Source organism: Pseudorca crassidens, chromosome 6 (assembly GCF_039906515.1).
Source record: "Pseudorca crassidens isolate mPseCra1 chromosome 6, mPseCra1.hap1, whole genome shotgun sequence".
Lineage (NCBI taxonomy): Eukaryota > Metazoa > Chordata > Mammalia > Artiodactyla > Delphinidae > Pseudorca > Pseudorca crassidens.
In genome coordinates, this window is record NC_090301.1 from 72,145,688 (window position 1) to 72,169,863 (window position 24,176).

At 40.6% G+C, this 24,176-nt stretch overlaps 1 protein-coding gene across 7 annotated transcripts in view; it reads right to left on the minus strand.

Moving 5' to 3' along the window:
* TANC1 (tetratricopeptide repeat, ankyrin repeat and coiled-coil containing 1) overlaps nt 1-24,176 on the minus strand; it is a 233,235-nt gene that overhangs the window by 145,857 nt on the left and 63,202 nt on the right. For 6 of the 7 annotated variants that reach the window (XM_067741816.1, XM_067741817.1, XM_067741819.1 and 3 more), the window contains one exon: nt 11,715-11,794. The exons of the other annotated variant lie outside the window; for it this stretch is intronic. In XM_067741816.1, coding sequence (XP_067597917.1) covers nt 11,715-11,775 — 61 coding nt within the window. In that variant the 5' untranslated portion in view covers nt 11,776-11,794. The remainder of the gene's footprint in view (nt 1-11,714; nt 11,795-24,176) is intronic. 7 annotated transcript variants of the gene reach the window in all.

Here is a 24,176-nt window from a genome sequence, read left to right on the forward strand (position 1 = left end):
GAAATTATAAAGTAATTCACTGTCTTCTATCTCAGGGATGTATTTTCCTTTATATTTACTCAGTGCTAGAGATAAAAATAAGGGAACTAGCCAGAGACATAGTAGAAACTGAACTAGTCTGGAGTCAAAAGCTATACCTTGAGCCCACATCTTTGTTTTAACAAGCTATAAGGCCTTGGGCAGTTGCTCAATGTTTACCAAATAGTTCTCGAAAACTGAAGACACTGAACTCAATTTCTTAAAGTCCTTCTAGATCTAAAACCCTTTATTTCATTACTTTAGCTTAGTTTGAAAAAAAAAAACATCCATGTACCTAATAATCTAAGAATATAAGCCATGGACAATGTTTTTTACACTTAAGACTATAGCAATTTATTAAGGAGATGCTTTCCTGTCTGGAACTATCCCTGCCCGCTATCAGAAACTCACAGGATGAGGGCTCCCAGCACATCCAGGGAGCAGGGAGCGCTTAGACTTTTTTGACTGTGTATGTACAGAGGTAGAATGTTATTAGGTACTGTGGAAAACCTAATGACTCATTTGTGTTGGTTTTATGTCTTTATTTTGGTTTCTCTATAAAATAAATTTCTTAAATATAAGTCAATCAGACTAGCAGATATCTAGCCTCAGCACAAACATGAAATTTTTAATAATGCAGGAGACACTGCTACCCACTGAAGACAGGCAATGGGACTTCCAGCAACTTCAAGGAAAATTCCCCTACCAGTAACTTTATAAGGAAGCCCCACTACTACACACCAGGGCCACACTTGGAAAAGGGAAGAATCAAACTAAAGAGCTTCTCACATTCCCAACAGAAAAAATGTACAAGGACATAAAAAGACAATTATTGAAGAGGAACTATAAATGGGCACTAAATATTTAAAGAGGTCTTCCGACCTCAAAGAAATGCTAATTAAAAACAAATACAGGGGCTTCCCTGGTGGCGCAGTGGTTGAGAGTCCGCCTGCCGATGCAGGGGACACGGGTTCGTGCCCCGGTCTGGGAGGATCCCACATGTCGCGGAGCGGCTGGGCCCGTGAGCCATGGCCGCTGAGCCTGCGTCTCTGGAGCCTGTGCTCCACAACGGGAGAGGCCACAGCAGTGAGAGGCCCGCGTACCGCTAAAGAAAAATAATAATAAATTAAAAAAAAAAAAAAAAACAAATACATGTTTTAACCTACAAACTTGACAAAGATTATTAAAATCCACAAATACCCAATACTAGAAAGAGCCATGCAAGCAGGCACACTCACACACTGCTTACACAGGTGGCAACCAACACAATCCTTCTGGAAAACAATTTGTCAAGAAGTACCATGAGCTTCTGAAAAGTTCCTCTCCTTCACTATTAATTCCTTATCTAGAAACATTCCACTAAAATAATCAGAGATTTATACAAAGATACATATTTTCCAGAGGGTTTTTTCTTTAATGAATGAGAAAAATATGTAACCAAAATTCACCCAAACAAAATCATGGTATATTGGTACAATAGACTCTTAGGCATTTTTCAAAGAGTAATGACATTAAAAAGGATAAAGCAAAAGATAAGAATTAAGAAAAAACCCCAGGATATTCTTTATCAGTATTTTACAAATTTTCTACAATGAGCACATATTATACTGGGCATTGATCAAAGGCCCATATTTATTCTGACTTTAACTTTTCCAAAACCAAAATGGATATAACAGTTGGTGGCACCTTAAAATTGCTACCAGTCAAGGAATGGTTGCAACGTGGCAAGCACTGACCATGCAAACCTATGTTATTACATCTGGTAGAGTGACTAGACAATGATAACCTCCTCCAGGTTTCAGTCAACAGATCACTTAAAGTCCACGTGGAAGGAATAAGAGCCCTGAATTTTATCTGAAAGCCTTCCATTAAAACCTCCTTCTGAGATCATGAAAGAATGGCATCAAACTTGCAGAATGCATGATCTGCAGCTTGGAAGAAAAGTCCTGGAGAAAACAGTGAAGGGCTCAGAAAAATGCTGCAACATCAATGCTCTATAATGGTAGAGAAGATGATGTCATATGAAGAAAAATGAGTATTGACAACTAGGTGAAAAAAATTATTTAGAAGAATCAGGTTCTGAACATAAATTTGAAATACCTTAACCAACTTATTTCATTTTCCTCCCATTTTATGAAAAAGATTGAGACATGTAAAAATAACTTTCTAAAGAAAGGAAATCTTCAGTAAAGTGTAACATTTTAAGTAGTAAAGTATGTCAATTTAATTGACAGCAGTTCTTTCTTCCTTAGCAGTACCCAAAATAATGGTGTGTTTTATAATCAATGAAGTACTGTGTAACATTTATAATCAGAACAATAAAGACAAGTGCTGTGGGCTGAACTGTGTTCCCTCAAATTCATATGTTGAAGCCCTAACCCCCAACATGATGGTATTTGGAGAAGAGGCTTTTTAGAGATACTTAGGTTTAAATGAGGGCATGAGGATGGGGCCTTCACAATGGGATTTGCATCCTTATAACAAGGGGCACTGGAGTGCTTGCTGTCTCTCTTGCCATGTGAGGATTCAAGTATAAGGCAGCCATCTGCAAGCCAGAAAGAGAACCTTCAACCAGAACCTGATCATGCTGGTGCCTTGAGCTCAGAATTCTAGCCTCCAGAACTGTGAGAAAATAAACTTCTGTTGTCTAAGCCACTCAATGTCTGGCATTGTGTTATGGCTGCCCAAACTAAGACAACAAGAAAATGTGCCATCAGAAGTCAAAATATTTTTAACATCTGGTACTTGGAAGGAAGTTTTCTACATAACTCTAAAGTTATGTAGAAAACTTTCTTGGGGTGGGTTGGTAAGGTGGGAGGCAAACAAGCCCTCGCAAAGATACGAGACATTAACATATAAATTGTTTGAGAACCAAACATAAGATCATCAGGAAGGTAGCAGTGCACAGGTGGCTCTCTTCCATCCTCAACCCAGAGTTTGCATCCTCTTCATCTCTGCTACCAGCCAGTTCCATGCTCTATATAAAATCCAGACAAGTGCCCAAACCATTATAGGCCCCTATGTGTATGTCTTATATCAGAGACATCATTATTACTGAGTACTCTGGGCTCTGGAACAGTCTCAGGGCACAAAGAATGTCATCATGTACCCAATGTAGCAGTATGATGCTCCCAAAGTCCCTTAAAAATGGACAACTCTCACACAAACTTTTGAGAATGAAGAATTAAAAATCAGCTCTAAAGTCTTATTTCACCCTGACCCCCATGACAGTGCTGTGATCACCAGAACACAGGACAAGAATCTCTGATTCTATATTGGCACTGCTGATGGCTGATGTGTTATAACCAGCCTGCCACCAAAGGGAGAGGGGGAGTGAGAGACAGACACAGATCCTACATTCCAACTCCATGATTTCCAATATGAATAAGGGTTTCTCAATTTGATGCTGTATACCAAGGCTAGGGCTACCCAACAGGTTACCCCTGATGGCCGTCTGTCGACAGCAGGACAAGTATAAGGTCAAAGCCCTCAATCCCTAAAAGAAGAATCATTTAGTTTAGACCATCCTGCATGGAAAAAAGAAGTCAACCTAGGTCAAAATTTTTGGTAGCCTATCTCCCCTCTCAGGAACTATGTTTGCCAATAGATTACATCAAATCCAGTTTTCTACATTTCTGTAGAATACGTATAAAACTTATGCAAATAGGTCACATGAAAACTCAAATATGGAGCTTTTAATGAGAATTAAGCTATACATGACAAAACTCTCTGAAGACCTGGTCTATAGAAACTAAGACCATTGGTTGTTTTTTGTTTTTTAACAGTAAAGCAGCTTGCATGAACAAAAATCTGTGAAATGAAATTAGGTTTGACATAAAAATGGACTCTGAATTATTATATTTCTGTATTAGCTTTCTTGTTGCATTTACACATATACATACAAAAAGGGACCCAAGAAAATAAATATTGTCGTCTGAGAATTTTGCTGCATCCTTTATGATGATTCAGATAGGCTATGACTTGCTAGAGGTTGTACTGGCCATAAAAAGGGGAAGATCCAGGGTAAGTCTTGATTTCACCTTCTCAGTCCAGACTTTTCTCTAATTACGCCTCTCCTAGGAAACAGCTCAGATGGACCAGCCGTGGTCCATTATGTATAGTGCCCGACACACATGATGAATGCTCGGTATTTGTGCCCATCCTTCTCTTTCATACTTTATATATCCCTAAAATGTACGGGGAAGCTATAAAGAGGATGGGCAATGGAGCCTTCCACATATAAAGACCTTTACTAATAAGGATATGTTGAAATGAAACATCTCAGCAACTTTATAAACTGTACTTAGAAATCTATTCTTAAGGCTGCTTGCTAACTCCCGAAATTTCTTTAGTAAGGGGAAAAGCCTCTCAGTTTAACTTCACAAAGAAAAAAGGATAAAATGCAAGTGACATGATATAGGTTAAAAGGTAAAACAAGTTATAAATCAAAGTATCAATCACCATACAACAGACAGATGACTCAGAGCTGCTTCGGTTTTATCATGAGGAAAAGGCTAAAGATGGCAGAAGAGCCTTTAGTATCCAAAGTCAATGGCAGAATCGGTATTTAGAGAGAGGACATCATGGATAGAAGCTTCTAGAACATCATTCTCTTGCCTGAGACCAACAGGGAAGGAACAAGATGTTTTAGAAGGATTTTGTTTGTTCTTGAACGTACCAAACAGTTTTCTCGAGAAAGAAACTGAACATCTAGCAGAAGCCATATGTCAAGCAAGGCACTTCTGTAGACAGGTTATCTTATTTAACCCTAACAACATCCCTGTAGGGTAGCTTAAATAGGTTAAGAAATTTGTCCAAGTACACAGGGAAGCGAACAAGCTAGGATTTGAATTTGCATCTTCAGATTCCAAAGTCTGTGCTTTTTCGAGATTCTGAGGTGTGAGGGGTGACAGAGAAAAACTGATGAAGGGACCAATGGAACCAGAGGGAACAGCATTCCCACCCCTACTAGTAACCAGCCTGTTCCATTCTACGTTCAAATCCTGTCCTACAGGATTTTGCAGAATTTATTTAAATGCTCTGGTAAATAGAAATACAATACCTTTAGACTGAACTATTTCTGCTTATTTGGTTGCTTCGGAAACATTTTTTGAGTCAGTTACCAACAAGATACCAAATATCCGCAGCTCAGCAAGACAGTCCCTGCACTAAATTCCTCAATAACAGTCCACAGCCACAAAAAATGGGCAACGCAGCAGAGAATAATCAAAAGCAGCTTCAGATTTTCCGGATAAAACAAAGCATCGTTTGTATTGAGGCATTTTTAGAAGGTACCACTGAAAGCCAGACTGCAGCCTGGAATGGCTTAAAATACCACATTTAACAATCACATCAATGGCTTTTAAACTTTAGAGGCAAACAGCTTCCTTTTACTACAAATTCAAAGTGAAGGATTAGATGCAAAGCTAACAGATTCAGGACACATTCAAGCTTAGGGACCATCCAATGCCTTAATTAACACCATTAATTACAAGTGTATTGAGCCAACTAGCTGGGTTTTAATGATGAAACAGTGAAGGTCAAAATTTTTAAATAAATTGCTTCAAACTAAGCCCCCCTGCTGAAAAAAGAACACCAATAATTAAACTGAAAGGAAAAGCCTAATAAACAATTATTTTGGCATATTTAGCAACCTTAATCAGTCTATATTTTAATTGAGACAATACCACAAGTAAGAGTTCACCAAACTTTGCTCTTCTGCCTCAACTTGGAGCTACTGGGTTGGCCAAAAGGTTTGTTTGTTTTTTCTGTAAGATGACTCTGGTAGCACTTAGTTGTCTTTAACTTCATTCTAAACAATTCTGTTAGATTGTATGTGACATCTGTCATATCAGCATGCATTTTAAAAAAAAAGACATTATAATTGGTGAATTTCTGTGTAGCCATTTTAATATTGAAGATGGAAGAAAAAAGCAACATTTTTGGCATATTATGCTTTATTATTTCAAGAAAGGTAAAAACACAACTGAAACGCAAAGAAAGATTTGTGCAGTGTATGGAGAAGATGCTGTGACTGAGCGAACATGTCAAAAGTGGTTTGCGAAGTTTCGTGCTGGAGATTTCTCGCTGGACGATGCTCCACGGTCAGGTAGACCAGGTGAGCAAATCAAGACACTTAGAACAATCAAAGTTATATACCACGCAGGAGACAGCCGACATACTCAAAATATCCAAATCAAGCGTTGAAAATCATTTGCACCAGCTTGGTTATGTTCATCCCTTTGATGTTTGGGTTCCACATAAGTTAAGCGAAAAAAAACCTTCTTGACCATATTTCCGCATGGGATTCTCTACTTAAACGTAATGAAAACTTTCAGTTTTTACAACAAATTGTGAGGGCGATGAAAAGTGGATACTATACAATAAGGTGGACTGGGGCAAGCGAAATAAACCACCACCAACCACACGAAAGGCTAAAGAAGGTGATATGTATATGGTCGGATTGGAAGGGAGTCCTTTATATGAACTCCTTCCAGAAAATCAAACAACTAATTCCAACAAGTACTGCTCCCAGTCAGACCAACTGGAAGCAGCACTTGACGAAAAGAGTCCAGGATTAGTAAACAAAAAAATCATAATCTTCCATCAGGATACCGCAAGACCGAATGTTTCTTTGCTGACCAGCCAAAAACAGTTACAGCTTGGCTGGGAAGTTTTGATTCACCCGCTGTATTCACCAAACATTACACCTTCGGATTTCCATTTATTTAGGTCTTTACAAAATTCTCTTAATAGAAAAAATTTCAATTCCCTGGAAGACTGTAAAAGGCACCTGGAACAGTTCTTTGCTCAAAAAGATAAAAAATTTGGGTAAGATGGAATTATGAAGTTGCCTGTGGAACAAAAGGGTGAATACGTTGTTCAATAAAGTTCTCGGTGAAAATGAAAAATGTGTCTTATTTTTACTTAAAAACCAAAGGTACTTTTTGGCCAACCCAATACTTCCACACCAATAGCGGGCAAGTAGGAGAGCTGGACAGGTCAAGAGACTATGGCTTCAAGATTGGCAGAGGCAAAAGGGACACAGAGAGAGAGAGAGAGGGACTAGCCCTTTCTAGGAGGGTAAGAGGCTTTGCCCATCTAATGCATCCAGATTGGTGTCACTATTTCCAGGGTTAAAAGGAAAAAAACAAAACCACTATCAACAGTGAGATTTGATTACATCGTAGATGTTAGATAAAATTAGGTTTCATTTCTTGGAGACCAGTAAGAAAAAAAGTCCAAAAAACTAGCCAAGACATGTACTTGCTCTGTGGAAGCAGTACCTATTATAATAAGCTATACTAGATATCTGTGTTGGTTAGCTTTTGAAGTGGAGAGGACCTGCAAATGTCTACAACTGAGAATCCTCCCTAACGCACATCTTGGTGGGAGATGAAGTCCACCTTGCCCTAGAGAAGCTAAGAAGTCCAAATACACACTTGCTCAGCCTCTCCTACAGCCAGAATCCAGGCATGGGAACCAGGCTCAGCCCTTTTGACGTACCTGCCCCACACTTTCAATTTCTCCTTGGTTATTCTTAAGCATTTTCACTTCCAGATGAATTTTAAAATCAACTATGTCAAAAGCAAAACAAAACAGGATTTTTAGGGCAGTGAAAGTACTCGGTATGATACTATGATGGTGAATACATGTCATTATATACTTGGGCAAACCCACAGGATGTCCCACACCAAGAGTGACCCCTAATGTAAACTATGGTCTGCGGGTGAGGATGTGTCAATGTAGGTTCATCAGTTGTAACAAATATACCTCCTTGATAGGAGAACATTGATAATGGGGACGCTAGGAATGAGTGGAGGCATGGGGTATACAGAAAATCTCTGCACCCTCCTCTCAATTTTGCTGTGAACCTAAAACTGGCTCTAAAAAAAATTACGTCTTTAAAAAGAAAATAGTTGGGGCTTCCCTGGTGGTGCACTAGTTGAGAATCTGCCTGCTAATGCAGAGGACAAGGGTTCGAGCCCTGGTCTGGGAGGATCCCACATGCCGCGGAGCAACTAGGCCCGTGAGCCACAGCTACTGAGCCTGCGCATCTGGAGCCTGTGCTCCGCAACGAGAGGCCGCGACAGTGAGAGGCCCGCGCACCGCGATGAAGAGTGGCCCCTGCTTGCCACAACTATAGAAAGCCCTCGCACAGAACCTAAGACACAACACAGCAAAAATAAATTAATTAATAAACTCCTACCCCCAACATCTTCAAAAAAAAAGAAAATAGTTGGGATTTCATTAGAGATTAAATGGCGTGTATAATTTTGTAAGAGCTAGTCAGTTTAAAATAATAAATTTGCCCATTCAGAAATACAGTATTTCTTTCCATTTATTCAGTCTTCCTGTAAGTCCTTCAACAAAGTTTTATTTTCTTCAATATAAGGCTTGTACCTTTCTTCTTAGGTTGATATTTAAAGTTTCTGTTTCTATTATAAAATGAGACTTTTTTCCTTTTCATTTTCTAAACAGTGCTGCTAATTTCCTATGCTGCTCTTATATCCACTCTAAACTCTTACTAGGTCCAGGTTTGACATCAATACTCTGAAATCTTAAGAGTTCAGTAGGGCTTCCCTGGTGGCGCAGTGGTTGAGGGGTCCGCCTGCCAATGCAGGGGACGCGGGTTCATGCCCCGGTCCGGGAGGATCCCGCATGCCGCGGAGCAGCTGGGCCCGTGAGCCATGGCCGCTGGGCCTGCGCGTCCGGAGCCTGTGCTCCGCAACAGGAGAGGCCACGGCAGTGAGAGGCCCGCGTACCGGACAAGACAAAAGAAAAAAAAGAGTTCAATAATTACTTTTAAATTAAGGAACTTTAATGATAGTGACATGAAAGTTTGCTGATAGTAAAGGTCATTTACACACGTGGTAGAAGGTTGTAGACCTCTCTAGAGAGCTTCAAAATAAAGATAACACCTCATCCGCTTGTTTTAGATCAAGGTCCTAACATAACAGCAGGGAAAGAAAAAATAGATGCCCTCGTCTTGCCTTCCCCACATTATGGTTTAATATTGATTTTTGCTCCCTTAGGCCTGACTCAAGGTCAAGAACACTCATTTGCACTGATGGACTAGTGGAAACAAGGTAAATGTAGTTTCCAAAAAAATTTTAAAGTTTTTAATACTGCATTCTCCAGTGTGATTCTGCAGCCTCCAGAAAATACTTTGTGCTCAGCTATAAGCATTTCCTAGGTATAAAAAAAAATCATCAAAAAGTAATTTTGCTATTTTTAGAGCTGACTTAATGACTTCAATAACTTTCAATAATTTGATATCTCACTGTACATAATACTTGAAATATCCTTATATACATATAACTTAAATTTCAATACCTGCTAAAATTTTACCAATAAAGTGACATTTTCTTTTAGGGACAGGCGCTGAGGATATAAAAACTTCAATACTTATGAAAAATATTTGTTTTCTTTTGAAGAATACTAAGTTTAACTCAGTGATTTTCCAAATTCTCAAAACAGGTTCAACATAAAAGTGTAGCTCAAGATTGTCTGTAACAACGAGCTACAAAGGATATGAAAATCTGAACTCAAAATTTTAGACAAATATTTTCTAAATTTCTGTGACTGTGAGTTCAAGTACATAAAAATGAATTTTCCTTTGTCTTTACAACAAAGATTGGTTTAATTGGAAACAGTAGAGCAAAATTTTTCCATATTGCAGCAGATATTATTACCCAAGTTTCACAGCGGTCTCAGTAGATTAGCCAGCTTTAATTTACAGAGAAACTTAGCTGTGATTTACTTATATAATGAGAGCTGGCACAGAGCTCAACACATGAATGGTCAAATTCCAAGTATTTTCCCCAATCATCTTGTGACATAACTTCGTCAAGATTTAAAATTCCATCTGCTTTGTTCCCCAGTGGAATACAACCAGGTTCTAGTTAAGAGAAAAAAGGCGTACACCATACAGATGTTTTATGAGAAATGTTCCCATTGCTTTTTCAAGTTGGTTTGCATTAGTGAAAAGCCAAAGTGTGGGAATTATTATGAAGAAATGATTCAGAAAACACAATAGTTGCTCTTAAAGACCAAAGGGGGAAATAAACCCCAAATAATACGCTCTACAACTGGAAAAGTTTCAAACGCAAACAGTGTTCACTGTCTGGCCCATCTGAAAGGCAGGGTGCCGAAAATCATTAACATACTGTAATTTCACATGAGTCTGGCACGGATCAAAGAGGATGGTAAGCCTGTTGTGAAAGACTCCATTACTAAGCAGAGAGTTTTGGCTTGGAGACCCTGGCCCTGAGAAAAATAACCCACTGGTTGGCAGCTCCAGTCCAACAGACAGCTTTAGGATCTAACTTCATCCTGGAAATTACAAAGGCATGTAAAGAAGCAAACATAGTTCCTAGGATGAGTGTCAGTTGAGCCAAAACTGGGGAAAAATTTTTTGTTGTTGTTGTTAAGACAGCTTTTCGAGAACTAAAGAGAAGGATGTTTTGGCCTTAACCCAGCAGAGGGTGAAGGGTCCCCTGGATAGAAATTATGTGCACTGAAAATTCCCCGTAATAACAATTCTAATTAATTATTCAAAGCTAGGAGTTGATTTTCTAAGGTTAAGAGCTAACCTATGGTCTCCTGTTTCGATCATCAAAAACTGGTTTCTTCTTTTCTTTGCATCTGCTTAGCCAGGCATTAATGAGAGGCTTTTAATGGAATCTTATCAGCAACTTTACAACAAAGTCTCACTTTTAAGGTTAAGTTTGCCTTTTGCAGGTTTGGTTAAAGGGAAATTAATAATAGAAAATTTGTCAAGGTTCCACATAACCAAAAAGTTTACAAGTCCACTTATTCTTTTACAGAAACAACATATATAACAATATTACCACAAGGCATTACAAGATCTTTTGAATTAAAGAGTTAACTATAATTCAGCCTACTTATTTATACCTTAATAGAAATTAAAACTGAAGTGTTATTCAATATACAATAACTCAGACACCAGCCATTCTCTGACTCTGGATTAACATGAGTTTGAGTGAAACGGCACATTTCAGGGAAACCGATCCATGCTAACAGATTTTTATTGTGCAAGACGGGTAGATAACATGTAGTTTTTCTGGTGAGTGGTCCCCAAAATAACCTTACAGTAGCTTATCACACGGAATGCAGCGTAGAGTCACAATGACCACATATGCACCAGAACTCTCCCAACAGGAGTGAAATCCAAGCCAAATTAAGTAGCTCTCATCATAATGAAAACTTAGCAGCCTGGCATTGAGTGTGGCTACACCTGTCAGGGGGAAAATGTGATACTCAGAAGATGAAGACCAGTCAGCCAGCAGTTGGTCAAACATATAAAATGCAAGCATGCGTGGGAAAAGAGAAAGCGCTTTCTAGAAATCAAATTCCTGGACACACCTGCTCTCCCTCAATGTCTATAACTCCGCCTCAGGATCTGAATGACCTGTTAAAATTATGACCCTTACAAATCTTCTGGGAAAGGATTTGGTTCAGAACCCAAACTCAATCTTCAAAGGCACTTCCCAGGAGAAAGCTCACGAACGTATTTAGTTTCTCATGGCCTCCAGGTTGCTGTTTCTTCTAAGCCATATCACTTCTCTGACCCATTCCCAAGGCAGTAACATCTGCCCCGCCTGGATTAAGTGGGGCCTTGCTGGCTCACGCCCACCATGCTTGCTCAGCTCAACTCAATCCTGGACACATACCTGTTTCCTTCTTGCTTCCCTTTCCTCCCTCTCGGCTTTTCTTCAGCACAGCCTTTAACATTTTCAACACTCTTTTGCTTCTAAAGAGAAAAGGAGAAGAGGGAAGAGGAATTAAGTATTATAAATTGGAACGTAACTTGCATATTGACACAAACAGTGACTTGTCTTCAAACAAACAGATCACTTAGGATAATATAAAGGTACCTTGAGTTTTACATTAATTTTCTATGAATAAACTAACATGGGGAACTAAATGCTAAGACACAAGGAGTGTTTTATAATGTTTAATGAAGTGATCAGAAGTTCACCGTCTTGTTATAAGTTAAAAAAAACACAACAACAGCGCATTCTCAGCATTCCACATCTAATTAAGGTTATGAGGCTAAATCTGGACACATTACTGTAAGATATCTGGCATAGGAATGTGGGTCTCCCAACCCCCATTCATCAAAAGAAAACATTAAGACAGAATCAAAAAGATAATGGTTAAGAAGGAAAGCTACATGGTTAAAGGCATGTTTTACAGGTGCTACTGATTATTTAACCATAAGGAAAACATTTTGGAAGGTTAATCAGAATGAAACATACCTTAAAAACATTTGCAAAATAAATACAGTGGGAACACATTTCAACACTGATGTCTGGGGTGTCTGATCAAACAGCACACACTGCAATGGGTTTTTACCACATATTGTTATGACTTTTGGGCAGGGGTGGGGGGGAGGTAAGAAGAACAGGCCCACGGCTGAATCCTTTAAATAATGAGCTGTATTTTTAAGCAGGGTTGTACTGAGCACATAAAAACAACACAATGGCCCAGGCCTAAGGTGAAACATAAAACCACCCCTCCAGCAAAGAGACAGACAAAAGGACCATTATTTCATCAGTTAGTCAGTCTCCTCCAGCTCCCTCTTCCCTCCACTAACTCAGATGAGATGGCTAGACAAAGCAAAAACAGTAACAAATCTGAGTGGGTTGTGTTACCATCACACCCTTGTTAACGCACTAAGGAGAAGCAGGTAGAAGAAGGCAAGTAGCTTACTGCTGAAGAAAACAAAGAGGGGATGACTCCTCTGTAGAAAACCTGCCTTGTTAGCATCAACGCTTCCAGCGGTCTCTGTACAACGCCCCGCACAAGTGCTCGACCCCAGAGTTGAGCCGAGGTTTTGTGGAGCCCACTGAGAGGGAGGAAGGGTCCCAAAGTGCTGCCATGCACAACATAAGCACCCAGGGTGACCTTTCTTATCATTGGGTCCAGGCCTGTATTTATTTTTCCAAGCCCTTTGTTTTCCTGATGAAGAAACAGAGACCCTGGGAGGCTGACTTGCCCCAGGGTCACGAAGCTAATTAACAGCAGGGCCAGAATCCAAATCTGCGGACTCCCAGCAAGGGTCCTTCTTCCCCAGTGCTGACCTCTCTGCTTAGAGCAATGAAAGCTTTGGGAAACAGCAATCAAACAATCAAAAAAATTAACAACAAACCAACCAACCTGAAAGATACTAGGAAGTAAATATCTTAAGCATAATTTGGAAAAAGCCATAGTGAAGCCTATTAGGGTTAAATCATCTTACAAACAAGTCTTTACACACAAAAGGAGCATGGCTTAGAGCCTAATTCTTTTTAAAAATGCTACTTGAATGGACCCCTGTGAAAAGACTTGGGTTTCACGTAAAGGGCAAACACTGAATCTGGAAGTGGGCCACAGTGTGCTTCCATAGGAGAGCTGTGGAAACACAAATTTCTCCTGACAGCCATGCTTGAAGGAAACAATGCAAAATGTTGTGGCATAAAAAACCGTAGGAAGAGTTAAAAAATAGATGCCTGGTAAGCACAGACATTTTCTTCTCCAAATTAAAAAAAAAAAAAAAAAATCAACCAACCCTTCAGGGTTTGTCATTTAGCAAAGACTACATACTAAAGAAATAAGAATAAGAGAAAAATATCAATGGAGCCAGGCCAGCAAAGCTTGGCCAAGGTCCTTAGGGAACTTTTCCCCGTGTTTCCCTGGATCACTGAACAGAGCTCAGGCCCCACCACGGCGGTGAAGCTGCCCCTGATTAATGACCTTTGTCACCACCAACCCACAACAGATATACAATGCCACTCGGAATACACAGCCCACAGGGCAAGGACTGGCAGACACGGACTTGGGCATCTCATCCCAGACACCTTAGATGTCTATTTTTCAGAGCTCAGCTGTTTTCAGGATAGTGAAATCTTCTCCATCAGTGATCTCAAGTGAAGAGGCTATCAGCTATTTGCTGTAAGTTCTTCTCCCAGTTCTAGTTTTCCTCCCTAAATAATAACTCAAGGGAAAGAGCTTAAATTTATACTCTAAAAGATATTCAAACTGCACATGGAGAAACTTTAACTGATTATATATCTGGGTGCAAAAATTAAGGAACCCCCATACCCACACAAGCTAGAAAGGAAAAACAAAGACTGCTCCCCGTGGGTTAAATTCTGAAATTAATACAGATCAGAGTAGAGCTGTGCAAAGTCCCAATCAGTCATGGCCTGAAAAATGTAACTGGAACGTGACACTCATCAACAGACCCTTTAAAGACTATGCCCATCTGAAGCGAGGTGGTCAGAAAAAGCAACTATAGTAATAGGCTGGAGGGGCCAACGGTGGCAGTATAGTCCAGAGAAGATTATCTGCACACCTGACAGTACCTGTGAACTTATAAATACATACTCCCACATCCAGTTCTGGAAATAGACCCATCAGGCTATCGGACCCAGTGCTATTAAACACTGGCATCATAACTACTTCCCCTTCTTCAGATCCTGTTCTCAATGAGCAGTGCCTCTTAATTTGGCTTTTTAACCTAACAACAGTGGGGGAGAGTGTGCTGGTCTAGTCCACCCAACACAATTGTCTAGCTTGTTGACAGACATGCTTCTGGGAATAAATTAATAAACCAGTGTTCTGGCTTTAAACAAAAGCTCTCATGAGCTTTGTTCAAGGGAATCACTTTGCCAAGTATCATCTATTTAAGACATAAAGAATATTAAGTTTCTGATTCCAGTTTGAGTACCAAAAGGAAGACAGTGGTAAATTCTTGAATGCAAATGCCACCGTGAAGCAGTCTTATGAGGGCAGCCAGCGGGCTCTCCCTGAATGACACCTTCTGCATCACTTCCCTTCCTGTAGCAACTTCAACTCCTGACAATTTTCCCCTAAAAAGGGTGAACACTGCCCTGCTACAGAAGTGAACCACATAGAAACGATGCAAACCAGCCTTCCAGACACACAAAAAGAAACTGCCAGAAGGTATCAAGTTCCTACTAGAGGACCATACATGTAAGGAAGTTCTTATGGACAAGCATAATAGGATAAAACAAGAAAGGCTGTCCTTTTTCACTTTAAATACTATAGATCAAAAGGCACAGGTGTAACTCAAATAAATACTGGCCAAATAGAATCCCTCAATTTCTGCCCCATAAAACTTTAGCCTCTATCACACAAGTAGTATAAATATATGGCTGGATTTAAGGATTTAAAAATAAATCTCTGATGGCACTTCCCTGGTGGTATAGTGGTTAGGAATCCGCCTGCCAATGCAGGGGACCCGGGTTCGAGCCCTGGTCCAGGAAGATCCCACTTGCCATGGAGCAACTAAGCCTGTGCGCCACAACTACTGAGCCCGCATGCTGAAACTACTGAAGCCCGCGCCTAGAGCCCGTGCTCCGCAATAAGAGAAGCCACCGCGATGAGAAGCTCGTGCACCGCAACGAAGAGTAGCCCCTGCTCGCCGCTACTAGAGAAAGACCGCACGCAGCAAGGAAGACTCAATGGAGCCAAAACTAAGATAATTTTTTAAAAAAAGAATGAATATGTCCTATTTAAAAATAAAAAATAAATAAAAATAAACCTTTGAAAAAGTCGAGAACTTCAGCTCTCGTTTCTTCATATATTTTTGAGGAAGAGAGAAAAGACCAGCCTCTAGATTACAACAACTGAAATGATCTAATGGGAGAAAATTTCCTATAATGTTCATTTCAAAGAAAGTAAAATGAGTATATGACATTACCTTTAGGTCAATCATCTGAAGTCACCTAAATTTCCTTATTTTTCTACTATCATTCGACATCTAACTTTCCCAAATGCCATAGATGCCATAGATTCTTCTTTTCAAAACCCACAGAAGTTAAACCAACTATTGAGCTTACTTTTACTTCTTAGATTTCTCCTTTAACACAAACTCTTTGGAGATAGGCACAATGTCTCCATGTTATGTGTTAAATAAAGCATTCCGCAGTGATTACAAAGGTATATAACAAAAGTTATCCTAGATTAAACAGTGAGATGATTGAAAAATAAGAGAAAAATCTATTTCTGTTTGCAATCCCAATGGCAGTATCATAACCATGACCACCTTGTCTGAAATCATAGAACACCAGCCTTAAAACTTTCCTCTTCTGGAGTGCCATAACACCTATTTATGAAATTTCAAATCGACTCCGTGAGCTGAGGGCAGGGACTATGTTTATTCTTTAATAGATGCAAACAGAAGCCGGAACACAGCCTTCCCACACACTCTGTTCTCAGTATTTGTTGATAGATTTAACTAGGCTGCAATGAACACAGATGAGCCATCTCCTCCAAATCAAGCAATTAACCAACATTCATAGCAGTTTATAAATTACAAAGAATATTCCTATATATTCTCATTTGCAAGGAATGCAAGAAAACAGTTAAATCCAAGAGATACTTGGGAGGAAAATGCTGCATTTCATAATGTCCCTTCATGTCCACACCTGAGTCAGCCTTAAAATCTCAAGATAATAAACCCTTATTATCCAGTTATCCTGGACACCTAAACACACGCTCTGTGCTCACTCCACTAAAAGGAGCTTCTTGCATCAAACCATCCGACCTCAAAGCAAAGCAGTCTCAGAAGGTGCCTCCTTTCTTTTGACAAAATAAATAAAGACAGAGTAGCAAGTGAAACACTGCTACTGCTACAGTGAAACACTGGAAAGTAAGATGCACAGGATCATTAAGAATTTTTTTTTTTTAATTTAAGAGAAGAGATACATCAAAAACATCCTCAGTTTTAGGGGCTCAAAAATGTCTCAACCTAATAAGACTAAGACTCACCTACACGATAGCCATGTCTTCTGTAGTACTGCCTTTAGAACTTTCCTTTGCATTGGCAACCTTTAGTGTTTATCAAAAGAAAGGAAATGGGTGGTGGTGATGGGTGGGGAGGTGCTGTCTAAAGCAGCCTACAGAATAAATAATATAGTAGAGAGGAAGTAAGAGAAGACAAAGCAGGACAGAGACCACAAAAGGAAACAAAGCCCTGCTAGAGGCGGCAATGGCTGCTGCTGGAAATTCACGGAAAACTGCCTTCTAGAAGCTTCCTGAAAGCAAGAGCCATATCTTGACACTCTTTTAAAGATCCCAGGAGGCTGGGGAAAAACCAACTCTTGATGAATACTTGAAATTCTAGGAGGTCTCTCTCCCATTTCCCCCCCCCCCCCCCCCGGGGTAGTAGAAGGAGCCTAGGAATTAGGAGACCTGGTCCTGGCATTGTGACTGGGAACATGTTACCAAACTTCTCTAGGATTCAGACGCCTCGTCCAGGAAAGCTGGTGGGGAGGAGAAGGGGTTATTGACCAAGAAACCAGAAAGCAACTGTGATGGTAAGTAAAAAAGCGGCCCTTGGTATTGCTTAACATGCAGAGCTGGGAAACAGGACATCATTCGGCTGTGATTTACCCCCTAAGACACATCGACCCAACCATTTGGTCCTCTTTCTTCAAAGCCATTCTACAAATTGTGCCTCTAATTCTGCTGTTCTTTTCTTTAGAGTTAGGTTTGTCTTATACTCAAACCTGACGTCTTTTTGCCTAAGTCATTAAAAGCAAAGTAAATTTACAGTCACAAGTAATATGAATGTAAAAGAGTTCTGGGCATGAGGTTTGAACTCAAATGTTTAAGTTCTGATGCACAAGATTAAGTGGAAACTCCCTATTAGATTGAAATCATTTTCAACCCATATTTAAAAGACTCTGTAGAAAGATATACAAGTTGTTTTGAGAGAAGTGTCCTTAAATATCGAACTCTCCTAAGCCAGTATTTCAAGCTGCTAAAAAATTACTATATACAAGTTTGTTTAAAGACGTTTTCATTTTGATAACACTTGGCAAAAAAGAAATTTCACTTTCGGAAGAAAATATGAAGAAGCTACCTGTTTCTGGCTACAAGAGCCATTTTTCTAGATTGTGAAGGGATTTGTTCCATTCAACTTTGAACACTATCTCATCCATAGAGCCTTCCCAGGCCATGATAGTCAAAAGGTATCTTTAATTCCACATGCCACTTTGTACTTACAGATGGTTATCAATCAAAATCACAGTAAAAAATGTTGAACTCTACAAATCCCCCATGGCACCAAAAAAAGTACCTTACATGCAACAAACACTAAATAAATCTCCTTAAATGAAAGAATAGCAAGGTTGTTACGAAGGGGAAATCAAAATCAATTCTCTCCCACAAGGGATTTGGACTAATAATGTAAGACTTCTTCTGATACCAAGTACAAATTTCCAAGTTTATGGCCCAAGTTATCTGACTTATACACGATGAACAGCACATCTCCATAGCAGGACCTGTTCTGTTACCAGGGCTTCAGAAGCACCAGCTGCAGGCAGGTTATATTTTGGCGTTTCGAATATGCATACAGAAGGGATAAGTATAATAACAGAAAACCTGAAAGTAATACATTCTGCCTCAAACCAGGAAGGGCTCAGACAGGGAAATAACCAAGGGCAGCGTTCCTGGCAATAATCGTGCCTCCCAGGCCAATGGCTCTGGAGCAAGATTGAGCACCAGTCTTGCAGAAAGCCCCTGCTCATCCAGAAGCTGTCTTCACCCGGACGTTCCCCAGCCAAGCACCCACCTCTCAACCTAACAGCAAGACACTACCTAACTCGAGGACAAAATAACTGTGACATTATTACCATCACCACCACCATCTAGACAGTCATAGATACTTAATCTATTAGACAAAGCAAAGACACTTCCCAAGCCCACTTCAAAACCCACCTCAAAAGCTTCCTCTTAGAAGCCTTCTGGGTCTTATCTTAATTGCTCACCCACCTGCTTCCTCCACTAGTCTGCGGGACTCTGGATGGCCAGACCTTGCTCTGCTTCACCAGCAAGCACAGTATGCTTTCTCACTTCAGTATCAATGGATACATCGGGGAGGAACATAATTTTTCCAGCTATAATTCTCAAAGGAAATAACTGTACCTCAAAACACACTGCCAGCCTAATAAATTTAGGTAAATATAGCATCCTCATTTAAAATGCAAGGCCCATGGGACTTCCCTGGTGGCGCAGTGGTTAAGAATCCGCCTGCCAATGCAGGGGACACGGGTTCGAGCCCTGGTCCAGGAAGATCTCACATGTCGCAGAGCAACCACCCGAACAGCTCTTATTTACTAAGTGTTTACTGTGTATCAGGTAAGTGGAAGAGCTTTACATTCATATGTAATCTCATTTTATCCTTAAAAAAAAAATCTATGGGACAGTTTTACTGATTCCTTTTTATTAATAAGGAAGCAAAGGCTCAGAGGGATTAACAACGTTCCCAAGGTTACACAATTTGTAAAGGTGAAGCTGGGACTTGAACCCAGGTCTGCCTTGAAAGCTCAGGCTCTGACCTGCTGCCTCCAAAGTCCTCAATGAACTGAGGGAAGGTGGGACAGGGAGGTGACCAGGAGAGCACAGAATACAAGTCTAAAGGACACAGTGGCTTTTGTATGAGGGTGAAAGTACCGTTGTTATGGCTCCAGCCGAGGAGAGCTGGGAGAAAGCCAACGCTAAGCCACAGCGGCCATGAGGCCAAAAGCCCGTACAGAACCACCTAGGGTTTGAACATGAACCACAGACTTTGCATGTGGTCCCATCCTGTCTCACAGAGCTCCGTGCAGGATGTGACCAGGATCACAGGATGCTCCCCTGTGGAAGGTTTATAGCAACTGGAGACCCCAGTCCCAATCCTCATATGGCGGTTAGCTCCCTAACAACCACCCCGATGACATCCTCTTTTCTTTTCCCTTCTCCTTCCCGTTAAGTATTCCACTTGTATCACACAACAGAGCTATGAACCTGACCACCTTCTTGATGTGTGACAATCACAGGTCCCTGAGTAAAGGTAGGAGGCATTACATTAACAAAATGACCTTGGGCAAGTTATTTCACCTTTCACAGGCTCATCTGTCTAACAGGAACACCGCTCCCTTTACCGTGTGACAGGACAATACCAAGTCTCTTCCACCTGTAGGTGCTATCACTGTAAGGGGGAAGATTTATTTCTTGTTCCTAGGGCCACTGTCATCACAGTAGCTGATAAACTATCACCACAGATGAAAAAGGAACTCCTCTGAGGAGTCTACGGCATGGGTTGATGATACGCCTTTGGTATGAAAGGAGAAGAGACCTTGAAGACATGTCAGAAAGTCCATTTTTCAAAAAGTGTAAAGGTACTCAATCATCGGTGCCAGCTGAATGAAGCCTGGTATCATAAATCTAAAGAAATTAAATTTTTTAAATTGCACTGCAACTGGCCTCAAAGTGAAAAAGGTCAGACAACTTCAAAGATGCCCCGTGAAAGGCAGCTATTCATTACACAAAGATTTCTTGCTTACGGAGCTGACAGACGGATCTTTCTCTTAAAGCCCCAGAATACAAGACGTCAAAATCCCTCCTCCACTTCTGTCAGTGACTTGCTAGGATGCTCTGAACAAGGTTTTAACCTCCCCAGGCCCTGATTTCATTAAGTTGGGAGTTTGCAATACCCATGTAGTTTTTTTTTTTAAACTCCCCCAGGTGATTCTGATGTTCAGCCAGCAACATGTATTTAACACTAATTATATTCCAGGCCCTGCTCTAAGCACTTTACTTTTATATATATACACACACACATATATGTATGTACACACACACACACACACACACACACACACAGTCATTTAATCCTCACAACCGCCCTCTGGGGAAGGTACTATTAATGTCTCCATTCTGTGAAGGCACAGAGAGGCTGGGACTTGCCCAGGGTCATGTAGCTCATGGGGGCCCATCCAAGCAGTTTCGCTCCAGAGCCCGACCATGAAGTCCCTATTCTATGCCTACTTTTTTGGATAAAAATGAGAGACGAGCTCCCAGGGGCTTGGTGAGGTGGTAAACCAGACAAAACCTTCAAACGGGGAGAAAAATCATCTTTGGCCACACATACACGCGTGGACACACACACACACACACACCCCACCCCCACCCCCAGAGAGGCATCCCATGCCTCAATCTATCTTGAAAAAGAGAATCTACCTCTATTGAAAGACACCTCCTGTCCACTCCCTCAAGTTCTGCTAGGCATCCATCTTATCAGTTACTTCAAACTACAGTGTTGTCAATATACATGACCTGGAGGCATCACACAACAAAATACATGCAACAAAAAGAGCACACTCTTCAGTTCATGAGCTTACAGGGGGAGAACACGGAGATGGGCCATACTGCCAACGAGGAAGATTATCTGGGGGCAGAGACCTCTGTGTCACATGGGCAATGCTTCCCCTATTCCTAACAATTACCCGGAAATTCGGAACTACGTTATTCAAGAGGGGAGCTCAAAAACACAGCAACAAAAAAAACTGCCCATTTCTCACTAGAATGAGTTGTATGAAGCTTATTAAAAGGTGATGGGCTGGGGCAAGGAAAGGCCTGGTACCCAAGCTTTCCTTCTCTGGGCTGTTTTACACAGTCCAATAAATGTAATATGGTCTTAACCTTGGACATCAAGTTCTAAAATAAATTGGGGAATGCCTGCAGTGCTAATGCAGTGGAGAGCTGAATCAAATTCATACAAGCCACACAGGATCATCTCTTCCCACAGCTAAAGCAAATATCTCAACACATGGATCACGGTGCTCTCATCTGAAATTTGTAAGGGAAACCATTCTGGGCCATACACATTTGGCTGCAGGGTAATCTCCAAGTGCGACTGCCACGGGGGCCCATGAGAAAGATCACGTGGGAACAGGTGATGGCTACATTTTTTAATCCATTCCAACAGCCCCAAAATGGGGGAATACCAGAGCTCTAGACGATAAAAGTCAAAGACAACTCATGCTAGGAAATAAAAGCCAAACATGTAGAGTTTTGTTTTTTTAAATGTTAACAAATCCAGTCTCCAAGGAAGATAGGAAAGATAATACAAGGGTGTCATCCAAGGCAGGAGCATGTGACCTTTTAAGTGCCACGGGCTGCTTCAGCAATCTAGACCCTCCAATCAGAATGTTCCCGAGTGATTCTGACATAGAAAATGCGATTACAAAGAAAATCAATTATATTGAAATGACATCAAAATATTTAGAAAGCAATCTGTGATAATAGTAATGTGTGCTTCTTAATGCATAAATAACATGACACAAGAGCAGGTCTAAGAGCTACTGTAGTTTTCTGAGCAGTGGTAGACATAACTGATAGCTTAAACTTTCTCCCACAATGTGATACAAAAGTGTAATTTCTAAGTGGCAAAGCCACAGGTGCTGACAGTACATGGTTTATGGGCCCCTTTCATGATTGGAGGGGAATAAAACACATTTTGGCTAGAGGATAGTGAAAATAAAGATGTACTTTTTTTTCTTCACCCACTCACCCACATTCACAGATCCTCTGAAGTGCATCCAATGACCCTAAGGGTTAGGGACCCTGACCCAGAGAATCAGAGTCAGACCCAACAGAACAATTACTCAGACTTGCCAAAAGTTCTAATAGCCCAGGAGTTTCTAGAGAAACAGTAGCTCAGTTTTACACCACTCATGGAACAACTGAAATTCAGGAAATTAGATGGTAACTTACTAATTGGCACACATTAGCAGGATTGGGTATTCCACATATGCACCACTCTTAACATTTAAATGCCAAGTTCCATGATTAGTTTTCAGAGTAGTCTGTAAAAGTTCTATTTAAGAAGGAAGTCCATCACCACCAAATTACTAACTCACAATAGCCAGTCTGGCGCTGAGACAGAGACAGAGGCAGAGACAGAGCGCGAGAGAGCGCTGTAGAAATTTACAGCATGAGACAATATTCAAAACCAGGAAAGCCAGGGTGCATATTGGGGACAAGTGTGTTTTACATCACTTTTATTGTTTTCATGGATGCTCTTCTTACCCTTTTAAAAGGTATTTAAGGTCTAGCAATATAGTCTTCCAGTTAACTGGATCAGGCTTCCTAGTAAGACTGGTACCCAAGGCTTGGCCTCTTCTGCCCTCTCTGCTTCATGCAGCCAGGCCATTCCCCAGCTGCATGCCTTCACAGGGGATGCCCTATGAAGATAAATATAATTCAGAGCCCAAAATACATGGACTTACGCTGGGCCATTGCCAATTTCTCATGGATCCTGGGTAACTGAGACGGTTTTTGTTTCCATGATTAGGAACCTACAACAACAGCTGCAAAAGTGTAATACTTTTTCTAGACTAATAAAATTACCTAAATCTGGCTCACTGTTTCAGCTGTGGCACCAGCCACACTTCCCAGAAAGATGAAAGCCTTGTGCAGTTTCCAGAAGGGCTGGGATGGTAGCTCTGATCTAAACTGGAGGCATTCAACCCCAACCCAACAGCAAAAAACACATCGACTAAGTTCTGAATTCCAGAATTCCTATGCATGGAGATTACAAACGTCATTTTTAAAGTCAGATAAAACTTTAATCAAACCTGTGAAGTTCAAACTTTACACCTGAACTTAGGTGACATGCCAGGTATGAACATCAGATTTTTTTTTTCTCTCTAAAACACACTGACAGGTTCAATGAAGGCCCTTTAACTCTGCAGTGAAACCTTTGATCATGAATTCTGTCACCACCTCTCGACACATACACACAAGTATGAAACATATCTCAGACCTAAGGAACAAAATCGGTATCGTGAAGTGGCACAGAAACCACACTTGCACATACATATACACAGAGATCACTCTCCTTTCAAGTTGGGGTTGAGGGGCTGAGTTGCAGAAACTACAGTCTCCAAACTGGAAAGGTTCCTTATACACAGTACATGAACACAGTTACAAAGTTATTTCCTAAATATGTGTGTGGTCCCAATGCCTTCTTAAAGGAAAAGCAGCCCAATTAGAACCCAGTGGAACACATGTTTCTTGAATGACTGAATTAGAGACAGTAGATGTGAAGCTGTTCTAGATAAAATGAAGATGTTGCACAGATGTACTAAGTTGTCACAGTCTCACTGAAACATCTTTCTGGTACAGAAAAATATGCGAGTCTGCAACAGAGCTGGATATAAAATAATAAATACCTGGCCCCTGTCTTTATGTAGTCCAACTTCCCAAGCCAATTCCCTTATTCCTTCTCACAAACCTAATAAAGCCCATATTTCAAGGTACTGATAACTCACTGAAAACCACAAAGCCATTCATTT